Raw genomic sequence first — 16,046 nt, forward strand, 5'->3', positions numbered from 1 at the left:
ATAGAGCATCAGCTGGGCCGGATGTGAGCTTGCTCCCCAGCGGGTCCATTTTCCCTGTCAGAAACATCTGAATGAGTCTATCCTACTAACTTAGTGGGATGAATACCCTATGGGGGTTGCTGCACAATGAGGTACGCCCATTGATAGCACAGAATCCAAAGGGCTGCTTCTGGAGTCCATTACCTGGTCACTGTCTGATGCAGAATGCAGCTGGCCAGGGTCCTGCAGCCCCTCTGGGACACTCTTACTCTCAGTTTTATTTGGTAGGTTCCTCCTCCTCAAAAGTTCTCCAGCAGAAGAATCCGTTAAACCATCAAAATTGTTCCCATCCGACACACCCATGAACTCTGTGAAAGAATGATCCTCCAGGATGTTTGTGGTGTGTTCTACGGTCACCTCCCTGGGGAAGAATTCCCTGGCTGGTGGGCCATTTTTGCTGGGGCAGGCATCTAGTTCTGAACATGAGCCAGCTCTACACAGTATTTTGGAGTTTTTCTCAAGGATGCTTTGGGATGATGGGCTCCCTTTGGTTAAGGCACTGTTTTCCTTGAGTGGCACCGTGATTAACTTATCCTTTACCAAGCCTCTTTCTAGCTCTGTCAACTCTTTGTTTGAGGACAGTCTGCACTCGTGCGTAAGCGATGGTCCAGAATGGTCATGGGTATCTGCATCCTTCATCTGAATGGCCAGCTGATCTGAGCTGTCACTAGAAGGGACCACCATGTCAGACAGAGTGGCATTGGAGGCACTGTGGGAAAAGTAGCCACTGGTAATACTGCTGGTGGTAGGGCTACGGGATACTTCCTTCTCCAAGACCCGTGAGTTTGTCAAATCTACTTTAGAAGAAAACCACTCCCTGTTCTCCAAGCCAGCATTGTAAACACTGAAGTCAGCAAACTCCACAGGTACATAAGGCTGCGAGCTTATCAGCTTCCTGTTGATAGCTTCCAGCTCATTTTCCTCCTCCTCCGAGTCCTACAGAAATGAAGCAAAAGTCAGTCATTGGCTCCTTATGGCAACTGTATCGTTGAGACAAATTTTAAATACTTTCCTACTAAGGGCATTCGCATTCACATTCACATGTTTCATGTTTATTTTCTTTCTAAGTTTGGTCAAATGTCACCTATTGTGCTACACAGGTGAATTCTCAGAAACCTGTGTGCATAAACCCATTATCTCCTAACGTGAAGAAGACTTATTTCTTCGGTGTTCACTCAATGCTAATTTGAAAACATTCTTTCTGCTGGTTTAAGAGAATGGATGAAACTGAAAGTGCAGAGGACTTTTAATTATTACTCAGGATTAGTCTTCAACAGTGGCATCCTCCCTTAATAAATGAACAGAAGAATGGCTAAAGGCAGAGAGGGCCCTTCTACATTTGTTCTTACAATCTTCTCTTTGGGAAGCAAAATACAGGTAATTACGGTAATTTGTGAAAAGTTTCTGAGCTTTTTAGTAGGGGAGTGCGGTAACAGGACAAGGAGTACAATTTCAACACCCATCCTTAGTATTATGCTAAATGTTGCAAGGCTGCAAAATACTAACCACCAAAGTGATAACTACAGTTTTCCAGGGTTTCTGAGAAGCATGAATAGAGGATTTGGGTAGAAGGTACAGAAGGCTGAAAAGTGGTTTAAATGAAAATCTCCTTGCTCATCAAATAGCTGTTTATAAAGATTAGTGAATACACAAAAGTGGGTGACATCAACTCCCTGATCTCTCTCCATATGAATGATTTTTTTTTATATTTGGTAGAAGATATTATTAAACCAATGGGTATTTTCTGTTCAAATAAAAATAATATTACTATCTAGTCATTTCTAATAACCTCACAAACACCTGATGACATTCCAAATATTCCTTTTCTCACTTAAAATATGACTTTCATTCAGCAAATATTCACTGAGCACGTACTATGCGCCAGCCACTGTCCTAAGCCCTGGGAATGCCAACGGTGAGCAAAATAGGCCAGGTCCTAGCCCTAGGGGAGTTATGTTGTTGGGTCCTTGATCTTAGAATAATCCTGGACACGCTGCTTGGGTGGTGGAAATTTCATTGAAAACTAGAGCCATAAACCACAAAAAAGAGTTAGCTCTTTTCACTGGTCATTTAGTTTAAGAAATTAATTAAAATGTCCATACAGGTATTTATATAACAATTAGCAGACAGTACAGACCTGGAACCAAAAAAATCAGCCTTACTAATTAAGGTTACATTTCAAACTTATTAAAAAAAAGAGACAGAGAGGCACACAGGCAGAGAGAGAGACTGATGGTGGCAGATGACTGCTGACAAAATAAATTTCATCTGTTGAATCTTATAGCAATATTTTTTGCATCTCATAAAATTCAAAAATAGTCTAGTTCTCTCTTCAATCCTTCTTAGTTTCTAAAATAACTTGAATATAAATTATTAAAAAGCATTTAGTAGTCTTAAATTCCTTTGGTTATTAACCAAAGCTAAACATCCAATGTCAGTGATAAGTTTCTGGAATTTAGAAAAATAAAAATTGTTGGCAACACTAAGCTCTTGTTGTCTTATCTTTAGCTGCATTCTATGAAAAAGGGGAAGGAGCCCTGATGGCACAGTGGTTAAGTGCTCGGCTGCTAACCAAAAGGTTGGCAGTTCAAACCCACCAGCTGCTTTGCAGGAGAAAGATTTCAGCCTTGGAAACTTTATGGGGCAGTTCTACTCTGTCCTACAGGGTTGCCATGAGTCAAAATTGACTCAATGGCAATGGGTTTATTAAAAAGGGGGTGGAACATTCTTTTCCCCAGGTAGGGGGAATGCTTGTAAAGGCACAAACAGTGGACAAAATTATCTGAATCAGTAGCCTTTACCTGTATTTTCTATATATTGTCATGTTTAGACTCAAAATTGTATTTCCTTTTGATTTAAGCTGGCAAAGAAATACAATTCTCTGAGTCAAAATACCTGATGCAGTTAATTACTAAAAAGTTGTGTGCTGGAAGGAAAATCAAATTTTAAGACCAGAATACATAATTTGGGGCCCTTTTAATGCCTGAAGTTCTCTTTTCTAAAGATCGAGGGAAGGCACGGTATCCTAAAATACAACTTTGCTGAAGGAGATAATCATTCGTGGATTTATCAAGTAAGAAAAGGCTGAATAAGTGTGAATTTATCACACTCACAAAGAAAAAAAATTATTCTTAAGGGATGAGAATGACCATAGTAAAACAGCTCAAATATGGACAAATACAGTAACACACTTAAAACTCACTGCTGTCGAGTCCAATCCAACTCATTAGGGACCCGACAGGACAGAGTAGAGCTGCCCCACAGGGTTCCCAAGTCTGTAATCTTGACCGATGCAGACAGCCACATCTTTCTCCCAAGGAGCGGCTAGAAGGTTTGAACCACAGACCTTTAGCTTAGCAGCCGAGTGCTTAACCACTGCACCACCAGGGCTCCTCAGTAATGCACTTAGGAAGAGGGAATAAATGACCTAAAGGGAAAAGCTAAAGGAGTAGGGACAACTTATCCCAGAAAAAAGAAAGTTGGGTCAAGATTAAACATTTTCCAACATTTAAAAGGAGGGTGAAAGTTTACCAACTTATTGCCCTCAAGGAGAAAAGAGAAGACTTCATTGGGTTAAATTGCATGTTGAGGGAGTTTGGGTAGATATATAAATAATATTTTTGGTATAAAAGTCTATCTACCTAACCAAACTCCCTCAACATGCAATTTAAGCCAAGATAAATATTATTTTTCATATAAAAATCTATCATTGTATCTTAATGAAGACTAAACTAAGCACTTTCCTACTATTCCTTAAAGACAGAAATAAAGAATCAAGACCCTACCTAAAAGTGGAGAATGAAGTCAAGTTCTCAAACTTCTCTATAGCTAGAGTCTTCATGAATTGATTTTTGCACTTTAACTTGTACAGCTGACATTTACCTACAGACAAAACACCTTGCTTTTAAAAAGCGATCAAAAGCCACATTAAAGCAACGACTCTTTACAAGGAGCTTCGTTCAGAGTAGTTTTCAGCCCCAGTACAGTCAGGTCTGTGCTGTCCACCAGGGAGATGGCCTGTTTTCAGGACTGTGTTAACCAAGGGCTCCCAGTAGTTCTGTCCATGGTGCTTAGGAGTGGGCAGCACTTTGTTAGAAAGGCGCCCCAGCAGAGTCTACTGGAAATTGTACTCTTAGAAGCAGATGGATTGACTGGAGTCAGCCCAATTCTGCTGAGGGATGGGGCTCCTTGTTCTTATATCCTCGTTACCTGTGCAACCCTGGGCAAGTCACTCAATGCTTCTGGACCTTTGTTTCTACTTCTATAAAATGAGAGGAATGAACTATAGGCTGTTTATACAAGACTTGAAAGAAGGGTAGTGTGGATACTGGGTGAAGTGACTCACTTTTTCTCTCCTATTCTTCTGCTTCATGACTTAAAAAGATAAGACTCCAGAGCATACTGTTGCTACATTCATTTACTTTATTTACATAACACATAAAGTGCATTTCTATATCTTCCCAAATTGGTCAGACAACAAAATCTCACCTTATGAATCAACCACAACTATATTTACTATATTTAACGTGAAATTACAGGAGTTACTAGAGTAATTAAAAAAAAAAAAAAAATTTTTTTTTTTTTTAGAGTAATTAGGGGGGTGAAAAAAAAAACTGAACAATGTCTCGATATTCTCAAAAATGATCTCAAACTCCCTTGGTCACTCTGGACCACTACTTTACCCTCTGATCTTCCAAGAGTGCAAAGGAAAGTGAATTAGGAACAAAGGAAGAAAGCAGTTTACATTCATTTAAAAGAAGGGAAATAAAGTTTCCCAAAGAGAAACTGGAGGTTCATGTCAAGAAAGCAATGTACCTAAAATCTACCAAAATACCCTGGAAAAGCTGCTTTCTGAAATAAATCAAACAGTCCAGTAGGCTCAGAGATGAAGCTGGTTCAGTCAGTCAGCTTTCTAAGGAGAGTGGAGGCAGGTGTCTCAAGTAAGACTCCAGCAAAGAACATGGTACTATCAAACCCTACTTGGTATACTTCATGAACATTTGGCTGCTTGAGATTTCCTGGGTCGAGAGAATCTGGTTCTATCCTACTCTCTGCTGGCAGAAAGCCTTAAGGTGGCTTTATTTAAAAGTATTAAAAGGAAAGCAAAGAAATAACTACAACACAAATTCTGTGAACTGTGAAAACTCTGTTGGCCAGCGCCAGAAGGGTTACCCAGCAGTGTCTTGATGGTATGTTGTCTTATACCAAAACGTATTTTTTAAAAAGGTTTACAACAATGCTTGTGCATGAGGGTTGGGAGAGAGATGTGGCAGTCTGCTTCCGTAAAGATTCACAGCCTTGGAAACCCCATGAGGCAGTCCTTTAGGGTTGCTATGAGTCAGAATTGCCTCAATGGCAGTGGGCTTGGTTTTTGGGCACTATGGTCATCATTGGTATGTGAGTAGACATATGTAATCAGCCATAGAGCCAGGGGATCTGGAGGGGAAACAAACCAGCCACTTGGCCTTCTTAGCCCAGGCTGCTGTCCTTATTAACTAAGCAGATGGTGATCAAGTAAATGCCTGAGCAGCTCATTACAATTCAGAGAGATGAAAGGACAACTGCTGATCCTCTCATTCTTCTCCCTCAAAAAAAGCTGGGGAAATGGTGTTTTCCTCTTTTCCTCAGTGGGCATTAGGAATGAGAAGGTCATTTCTAAAGATCCACTAGCACCCCAAGCATGCAAACGAGTGGCCAACTGCACATCTGGATTAAGTTCCGGTTAGTCTGACACGGTGTGTGTTAGCAGTACGTTTTGGAACTTGGAAGGGCTCTCACATTCATGAGCCTTTAGAACGAATGTAGCGTGATGGAATTGGGGAAGTAAGACTTCCCACACTCTGCCCAACACTGCAGATCCTACGCAGACATAAATACCCAGCAGCCCGACTTGCTTCAAGTCGGCCTTACTTTCCCAAAGCCTAGGAAGGCACATGAAAGTGAGAGCTGAGACACACAATTAGAAAATTCTTTCCAGCCTTGAGAATATGCAAATTAAAAAAAATTTTTTTTTTAAATCGAGATCTAATTTATAATCTAATAAGTATGGTAGGCAGTGTTTTAAAAACCATTTCTCAAATCTGTAATTTAAAAACCAAGTGCTGGGCAATGAGGTTTTGCAGGCAGAGTTTCAACCTATCTGTGGTGAAATATACACAAGCCATCCCGAAAGCAAGGCCAACACCAAGGGTGCTACAAGATATTTCACCGGGTAGTTAAGAAAGGCTGCCTACGGCACAGAGATGATGATGGTGGCTGAGGATGGACTGTGGTGTGGCTACAAACTACAGAATAATCTTGGCAATAGCATCAAGCAACATAAAAAAGCTTTCAGACAGACCCACAGCTAAATGCATAATTACTTACTCCAAGTAAATTCAATTCCTCTAGGTAGATTAACTTCAGAATCTGGGCAATATGTATAGGCACATTAGAAATATTTCAATATTAGTTACAGTGATCTCTTTGCTACAATTTCATAAAGACCAGAATCATTAGAAGCACCTTTCTCCCCTTTTTTCCAAGCAAACTAATAAACTAGAATTGGCACTTAAAAAAAATCATCAGCCATGGCCACATCCATGCAAAATTTCATTACCAATGATCACATGTTTTTTAAGAAAGCAAACACCCAACGCACAACTTGATTTCTTCACAAGTATTTGGATGATTGTCTGTGAAAGGGCCTTAAACCCACCACCAGGCAATATGACAGAAATGGTTCCAGAACTTACAATCTTCTTCTCAGGTTTGCTATTGTGTTCTACTGGCATGCGGCTGCCATTGCTTCCTGAGGGTACAATGCAGCCAAGGTTATGTGGCTGAGGTGGAGACATGCTCTGCAAAGGTTAAGACACACACAGATGCATCACACACAAAAGACAACGACAGTGAAAATACATATTAAGTACATGCAAGTTAGAAAGGCAGTGCAAACACTTTTATTACAGGTGAGTGGTGCAGCAACCAATTTTGCAGGCCGGACTTAAACCCCTGATGATATCTGACAAGACTACATGAGCTTCGGTAGCAAAAAGCACAACTGGCTTCATCAAATTAAAAACATAAAAGCCTCTAATATTTTCCAAATGTCCAAGAAACATCTCTTTCTCATTCAAAAGATAAAAATACCTTGAAAATGCTATTTACCACAAAGAACAAAACCACAATCGTGACCAAAAAAAAAAATTTCTACCACAACCCTGTGTGCTTAAGAAAAAGGAATTTCAGAATAGGATTCATGGGTGATAATCCACCTATGTCCACATGCATCATCCAACCTGTTAGTTAATGCAAATTGCTACTTCTCCAGAGGCAACCTTCTATTCTGCACAGTACAGACAAGTGAAGCGTTTACCTCCTGGCTCAGAAGAGGCCTCGTTTCAAGAGCTGTCCTTTTCTTATGCTCCTCTTTTACAGGCATGAGGGGTTTGAAAAACTTTGGTGGCTGAGGAGAGAATGCTTTAAAAGGGCTGACCATTAAGGCATGAGGATTCTCTGATGTACAACCTGGGGAAGACAAAAAAGCAAGTTTACAGGTGCAGAGCACTGAAAGCACAGGGAGAAGACAATAACCTCGCCACAGGAATATTTAATATAACAAGGAAATTAAGAGGCTAACATTTGGCTACACATTCAAACAGATGCAGACAAGAATAGAGGTAAATCTGAGTATATACTCGGTCTTAGTTATCTAGTGCTGTTATAACAGAAATACCACAAGTGGATGGCTGTAACAAACAGACTGAATTCTCTCATGGTTTAGGAGGCTAGAAGTCCAAATTCAGGGTGCCAGCTCTGGGGGAACGCTTTCTCTCTCTGTTGGTTCTGGGGGAAGGTCCTTGTCATCAATGTTCCCCTGGTCTAGGACCTTCTCAGCACAGGAACCCTGGGTCCAGAGGACAAGCTCTGCTCCTGGTGCTGCTTTCTTGGTGGTATAAGTTCCCCTGTCTCTCTACTGGCTTCTCTCTTTTATACCTCAAAAGAGATTGTCTCAAAAAACAACCTAATCTTGTAGATTGAGTCCTGCCTCATTAACATAACTGCCTCTAATCCTGCCTCAGTAACATCACAGAGGTAGTACTTACAACACATAGAAAAATCACATCAGATGACAAAATGGTGGACAATCACACAATACTGGGAATCGTAGCCTAACCAAGTAGATACACATTTGGGGCATACAATTCAATCCATAACATACCCCAAAGAACTGAAAACATGGCTCAAACAGACACTTGTACACCAATGTTCACTGCAGCACTATTGATAACAGCAATAAGGTGGAAACAACCCCAGTGCCCATCAACAGATGAATGGATAAACGAAAATGTGGAATAGAATATTATTCAGCCACAAAAAGAAATGAAGTTCTGGTACATGTTACAGCATGGATTAACCATGAAAATATTAAGTGAAATAAGTCGGACCTAAAAGAACAATTAGTGTGGGATCCCACTTGCATAAAATATCTAGAATAGACAAATACATAGAGATAGAAAGTAGATATGTGGTTTTCAGGGGCTAGTAGGGGGAGTGGGAAGTTATTGCTGAAGAGGTACAGAGTTGCTGTTTGGGGTGATAAGAAAGTTTTCAAAACAAACAGTGGTAATGATTTTACAACATTACGAGTGTAATTAATGCCACTGAATTGTACACTTGAAATGGTTCATGTGGCAAATTATATGTTGTGTATATTTTACTACAATTAAAAAAAAAGAATAGAGATAAACCTATAGAGTCACAAAAAGTTCCTAAAGGGCTGTTCAGCCTGAAAAAAATCAGAAACCAAATTTTCCACCCTCTTTTTTAAAATATAAGAAGTGCTGTTGGCATAGTGGTTAAGCACTTGGCTGCTAACCAAAAGTTGGTGGTTCAAACCCACCAGCCACTTTGTGGGAGGAAGATGTGGCAGTCTGCTTCTGTAAAGATGACAGCCTTGGAAACCCTATGAGGCAATTCTACTCTGTCCTATAGGATCTCTATGAGTTGTAATCAACTGGACAGCAGTGTGTTTGGTTTTTTGGTTTTTATGATTTAACTTAAGTGCCACTTACCAGACCATTTCAATGCAGGCTCATCTGCCACTTCTCTGAATTCTCAGAATCCTTATTATCTGTACATGCATTTTGGCATTTAATCATTTCATATCTTCTATGTATCTTATTTCCACAGTTAGATTTTAAGAACCAGGATGGCACTCTCGTACCTTTCATTGCGTATAGCATAGTAGAAGCTTGAATAAATATTATACAAGTTTTCTTACAAATCTCTCTTTTCCTCAAGGCATCCTGCTCTATTTGACTAAGGAAGGACAATTCCTTTTTGCTTTTACTCATTTCTTACTTTATCTGGCCTCTCTTTCTCATTCTAAATTTTCTTTCCACGTCATTGGTACAATGGCGCTTAGTAGGTAAAATATGAAGTGTAAGGTAACACAACCAATTTACCTATTCAGAGAACATTGTTCTTTCAAGGCAGTGGGAGACTGTGTATTTAGGCAATGACGTTGCCACTGATTAAACTAATTTCTGGTATTGTTGAAATTGCTTTAGGAACCAGTGCCATGTTCTCCTAAAAAACTCTTTAGTTTGAGTAAAAAATATAATGATGTTGTTGTTGTTAGGTGCCATCAAGTCAGTTCCAGCTCATATAGACCCTATAGGACAGAGCAGAACTGCCATATTGGGTTTCCAAGGAGCAGCTGGTGGATTTGAACTGCCAAACCTTTTGGTTAGCAGCCGAGCTTTTAACCACTAGGTGACCAACCCCCCGCCCCCCCAAAAAACCCACACTCTTTGCTGTTGAGTTGATTCCGACTAATAGCGACCCTACAGGATAGAGTAGAACTGCCCCATAGGGTTTTCAAGGAGGCTGGTGGAGTCAAACTGCCGACCTTTTGATTAGCAACCATAGCTCTTAAGCAGTATGCCACTAGGGCTCCAAAAACATGATAGAGGTGTAAATTCTTTGGGTTAAAGGATGAAGTCAAACTATAATGTAATAAGACTTGTTTGTGTCTCAAAACTGACTTCAAACTCATGAAATGATGAATGAAAAATGATTTGAGAATTCTAAAGTGTTATACAAAAATCCTAGTATTGATATTTGGATACACAATGGGGAAAAAAGCAAAAAGAAATTGAGAGAATATGATGTATTCTGTTTAAGAAGAGAGTTGGATCTTCAAGCTAATTAGAATTTCAGCTTCAGATCTTATACACCACCCATGAAAGACCTTCTTTGTCATGCGTTTCCTAAGTACTTATAAAAAAATATCACTGAAAAACAATCTCACTGCTACCTTCTTTACTCCTTCGAGGTGAATCCCTGGGTAAGGTTCCATAACATGCTACATCTTGGTAACTGGAGCTGTAGTCAGACATGTCTAACTGGTTCTCCGGCCAGCCCTATAAGATAAAAGTATGGATTAACTGTAATTAAGTCCTTCTAAAATGAGAAATGAAGCAAAGATTTGAGTTCCTTCTTCTTTTTTTTTTTTTTAATGAGGGTGTATGCCATACTTTGTTTTTAGTACGAATTTCAAAAACAAAAAAGTACTGAATAACAAATACTATCCTACTCAAGGTATGAGTAAATGTTAGTATTTTATTGCATTTGCTTAAGATTTAATAAAATCCTCACAAATATAGGGAAATCCTCTTTTGTACCCTACATTGTCCCATTCACCTTCCTCCCCCTCCCAGACTCAACCACTTTAATGAATCTGGTATCTACCTTGGGTGACTAGGTAACTTAAAAGCCAAATTGAAACACTTTCGAGAATGAAAGGGTTCTATTAATAACTCTGCCTGGGCTGCACGCATAAGCTGGAAACGTCCCAGGCAAACCAGGTGGTGTGTTTACACTACGTATATTTGGGATTTAAAAGTTTTAAACAGGCATAAGATACTGGGGTACTAAAAGGAGGAAACTCTTGGATATACAGAAACTTATTTCATATTCCTTCAACTTCTCAAGAGTTGGCTGCCTCTAAGGACTAGATTTTAAACTTCTTGAGGACATAATCTGCATTTATTCCTTTTGAATTATCCACAGTCCTTGGATACAATTTGTGCTCAAGAAATATTTGCTGAATAAGATGGTGATGCAAACTGCCCTTAATTTTAAATCCCTAATTTTATCCAGTTGGGATAATTTTGATTTTGCTATGGTGAATGTAATACTTTACGCAGTTGATTGAGTTAGACCCATAAAGATAGATATTTAATTATGAGTATACAGAATGCTAACATAACACTGTAACACTAAGATTGCAGAGCAATTTCACGAGTATTTTAACTTGGAAACGGAGATATGGAGAGAATAGTTTGCCTAAGATTAAGATGGTAAATCCAGAGATTTTAAAAATATCACTATCCCCTGACTTTCGAGGTTTAGATTATGCTTGGGCCCTATCCATGTTCACGTGGACACACCTTATCATCTTCGTCAAAGCCAGAAAGGTCTGGTCGACTGGAAGAGACCTACAAGAGATGAACGGTTTTTATTAATGTGGTTTTTTCATTTAATATAATTATTTTTTCTAAAGAAATATAATGTCACAGATACATTGAAGCCTGTTTGACCCTCTCTTCATGCTCCTTCTTTCTTCCCAACCCTAGCAGTAACGACTACCCTAAGTTTGGAGTTTATCATCCCCATACATGTTTTATGTAATCACATGTGTATATATCCATAAGCAATATACAGCATTATTTTGCATGTTTTTATATTTCATGTAAGCGGTATCTTACTATACACTTTAACAGTTCAATTTTTTACTTGTTCCCTTCTCCTACTGATAGACATCTAGACAACTTCTAGATTTTTTGTATTACAAACTGTGATGCGACGAATGTTCCTCTTATTGCCTCTAAGTACCACTCTAACAACATCCAGCAAGTATTGCTACGTGTTTTGTTTTCAAAGTAATTAGTTCTAATTACATCCTGTATAGCAATGGGAATGGCTATATATCTAAAAAATGGATGTCTGGGTTGTAGATAAGGTATGTGCATCTTCAGTCCTGTTCTTCCATGGGGATTTTAAGATTAGCTTTAAAACCGAGCCCTACAAAACATGCTTTTGGGGATTTATAGGTCAATGTAAGGAGAAGTGACAGTATGTTTATACTGTGTGTTCCCATCAATGAATGTAGTCTGTTTTTCTATGAGTTGAGGCCTTCTTTTTGGTTACAGCTGTATTCAGCTTTTCTACTTCTTCTTGATTCAGTTTTTGCAAGTAATTTTAATTTCATTTAAGCTTTTGCATTTATTGGCGTAATATTATTCATGGTTTGCTCTTATGATGTCTAAGCCTCTGCTCTATCTGTAGTAATATCCTCCTTCTTATTCTCAAATTTCATAATATTTCATCTTCTTTCATGTTTTCTTTTCTTCCTCAAATCAATCTTAACTAGAGATCAGTCCATTTTACCAGCCTTTTCAAAAAAATCTGCTTTCCAGCTTTGGTGACCCTCTCAAGTGTTTCATGCATCTCTGTCCTAATCTTTAGTGTTTCCTTCTTCCTTTGAATTGATTAGACTTCTGCTCCAGTATTTATGATTTCCTTCCTTGTTTGAACTTATTCTGATTTTCTTTTTCTAACTTTAAACATTTTTATCCATAAAGATTTCACTATGTAACTCTAAAAGTTAAGGAACTCTTTTTAAAACCTTAATCACAATGCCATTATTGCATCTTAAAAATTAAGTGATTTCCTAAATAGTATCTAATACCCAGTCAGTGTTTCAATGTCTCCAGGTGTCTCATAAACTTTTTTACAGTTAATTTATTTGCAACAGGATCAAAAAAACTCATACATTGCAATTGGTTGATATTTTCTTTAATCTACGATTTTCTTCTTTTCTCTTTTCCCTTGAAATTTAATTAAAAAAAAGAAAACCAACAAACTAGGTTATTTGTTCTATGAAGTTTCCTACAGTCTGAATTTTGCTAATTGAGTCCCTATAGTGTGCTCTAACACTTTTCTCTGTGTTAGATGTAGAGGCTTGCATACAGGTTCAAAATTTTTTTTTTTTTTTTGCTAGAATACATCATAGGTGGTCTTTATTTCTTAAGCTAAATGCTTAGCTCATTATTTTTCAGTCCTCTTCTTTCTAGTTAAGAGCTGTACATTTCCTAATACTAGCTTTTAAGCTTCTATTCTCTCTACTGTCTAGTATTCTGCTGTGTAAATGGAATAATAAGAGAATTTAAGGCTAATGACAACTCTCCAAGTACCACTTTAACTGCACCCCACAAGTATTGATGTGCGTACCCTTTTCATTATTCTAATTATTTCCACCGTATGACCTCTTCTTTGATATGCTGAGCTAATTAGAAGTTTGTTTTCCAACTCCCAACTGTATGGGTCTCTTATTACCCATCTCTAATAACTGCACTGTGGTCAGAAGATATGTCCTATATGCTATTGATTATATGCATTTGCTTTGTGGGCTACTGCAAGGCAATTTTTGTAACTGTTACAGGTTTTAAATCATTTTCTGGCAATTCTAGAGGTCGGGAAGGCCAATAATACTATCTTGGAGAGCTCCTTACTTTTGTTCTACTGCTTCTATGAAACAGACTACTTTGAAGTGGTCCACACACTCATCTGTCCTTTCTTCCCATGACAGTGTCCCGCTCAGCTAGAAGCAGCTTCTGCTAATTACCTTTTCTAGATAAATCAGTTGAGGAAGATAATCAAAATGGTCAAAGGCAAGACTAGGAACCAGGGTGGCATCCACAAGGAGGTGCTTGGCTTCCTGTCACACTGATGGGCCTCACAATAAACCCTGTCACAGAAGCTAAAATGGGACATTTATACTGACTCAAAAGCAGCACCCAGGGGCTCTCTGGCAGCCAGGATACTCCTTCAACCTACGAAGTTCAAAGAGGAATCTGGCAGAAGAGAAATGATAACGGACTACTCCCTAAACTCTTCCTCCCTCCCATCTCAAGCTCTATTTGTCTTTATGTCTCAAGAAACTTCTTTCCAGAAGATAACTTTGTGAATGTTGTTGTTGTTGTTGGTTGCCGTCAAGTCAATTGTGACTCAGGTAACCCCATGTGCGCAGAGTAGAACTACTCCATACAGTTTTCTTGGCTGTGACCTTGCAGAAGCAGATCGCCAGGCTTTTTTTTCTGAGGTACTGCTGGGCGTATTCGAACTGCCAGATTTTAGTAGTTGAGTACAGTCTGCGCTACCCAGGGTCCTTACTTTATGAATAGGGATTTGCGGTGCAATGAATTACTTAATATGGCCTGTCTAACCATGGTCTTTGTGACTTAGACACAATGACTGAGTGGGATTATAGAAATAAACTAATTGTGGCCCACCAAGGGGAATTGGTCAATTTTGCCATCCTGCTAGGTTTAAAATGAGCCACCTAAGAGGCAGGAGGACAGGATCTCACCACTGCCAAGAAAGAAGAGCTAGGAGCAGAGCACGTCCTTTGGACCTGGGATCCCTGCACTGAGAAGCTCCTGGAACCAGAAGACTGAGAGAGGGAGAGAGAGAGAGCTGTAACACTGAAGACGGTGAGAAGCAGTGGCAGAAAAACGGCAGCAGGAGAGACAGGTAGGAGATAGCACAGTGGGCTTCCCAGCCCATGGAGCAAGAAAGCTGAGTGCCATTGAACAGAAGGCTTGCTAGTGGTATAGGGTGTCTCTGGGTGCTACGTGGAGCTAGGTTTGCTGACCCATGGAACTAGAGCTGAGCACCCTCAGGTTGAGGCTTATTGGAGGAGTGGGGTGCCTCTGGCTACTTATCAGCAGAGCTAAAAGAGCTTTGTAATACTTACCTGAGCAGGGCAAAGATCGAGGGGCCAAAGAGAAGCATGCCTGTGGGCACAGATGGGAAGAGGCCGTCCTGGTGGACGAACTATATCCTAAGTGTTCCTGAACCTGAACCGAAGCCTGTCACTTCCCTAATAAACCCCATAATCGTGAGTATTATCGGTGAGTTCTGTGTGGCCACTGCAATGAATTATCCAATCCAGCAGAGAAGTAGAGAGTGCCATGGGAGGGATGGTGGGTGTCAGAACTGGTAAAGATGGTGTAGAGAGGAGACATGTCTAACTCCCACCTCATAGGAGTCAGCCTTGGGCTGTTGATCTTGATTCTCTTTCCGCCTTGTGAAGTTAGAGGAGGTCAGATGCCACCTTCATGCCATTTTCACAGGAATAGTAAGATTCCATTAAAGGAAAGGCCATGTTACATGTGACTATGTCCTCTGGTGTGCTACCCTGCTGCAGATGAGTGGGTTTGGCACTTTGGGAGCTCTATACCAGCACCATATGGTCTACTCCCACCTTGTAAACCCCAACCTCATGTCCCCTCATGTCCTCCACTCTGAATTCTGAGATACATCACGTAAGAAGCAGATCCATGGAGGATGTAACTTACGTTATGAACATTTGGTGTACTAAGGCTCCTCCGCATATGCCGGGCTTTGGTGGAAAGTGCTTCTTTTACAGTGACGGCCTGCAAATACGTAATAGTTTGAAAATAACATTTCTTATTTTTTCCCTCTGATTCCAAAAGTAATCTTTTTTGTGTGTAGAAAATACAGAAATTAAAAATTACTTCAATACTGGTGACTACTGCACAACATGGGGAATGTGGTTAATGGCACTGAATTGTTGTTGTTGTTACATGCTGTCAAGTCGCCTCCAACTCATAGCAACCTGATGTATAACAGGACAAACTGTACATGCAAAAATTGCTGAAATGTTTTGTTATATGTATTTCACCACAGTAAAAACTTAAAAAAAAAAAAATCACTTCAATCATACACACGCATGCATCTGTATTTAGAAAATAAAATCACTGTATTTACTTCTTGGGGTTTTGCTTTGTTTTCTTTTTTTAGTGAAAAAATACTTATTGAGTACTTGCTATGTGTCAGGCACTGTGATAGGAGAAGAGGGGTTAAGAAGACATTGTCTTTGCTTTTAAGGGAGCTTTACAGTGTGATATTTCAATACCCTTTGGTAAGTGCTA

General features: G+C 39.5%; 1 protein-coding gene across 4 annotated transcripts in view; it reads right to left on the bottom strand.

Annotated features, from left to right (window-relative positions):
• Positions 1-16,046, bottom strand: part of KIF13A (kinesin family member 13A) — a 225,854-nt gene that overhangs the window by 5,432 nt on the left and 204,376 nt on the right. For 2 of the 4 annotated variants that reach the window (XM_064281114.1, XM_064281105.1), the window contains 6 exons: positions 15,450-15,527; positions 11,478-11,525; positions 10,343-10,448; positions 7,397-7,548; positions 6,774-6,878; positions 184-975 (listed from right to left, as the gene is read on the bottom strand). In XM_064281114.1, coding sequence (XP_064137184.1) covers positions 184-975; positions 6,774-6,878; positions 7,397-7,548; positions 10,343-10,448; positions 11,478-11,525; positions 15,450-15,527 — 1,281 coding nt within the window. The remainder of the gene's footprint in view (positions 1-183; positions 976-6,773; positions 6,879-7,396; positions 7,549-10,342; positions 10,449-11,477; positions 11,526-15,449; positions 15,528-16,046) is intronic. The other 2 variants (XM_064281127.1, XM_064281123.1) reach the window with 1 other exon arrangement.

Source organism: Loxodonta africana, chromosome 1 (assembly GCF_030014295.1).
Source record: "Loxodonta africana isolate mLoxAfr1 chromosome 1, mLoxAfr1.hap2, whole genome shotgun sequence".
Lineage (NCBI taxonomy): Eukaryota > Metazoa > Chordata > Mammalia > Proboscidea > Elephantidae > Loxodonta > Loxodonta africana.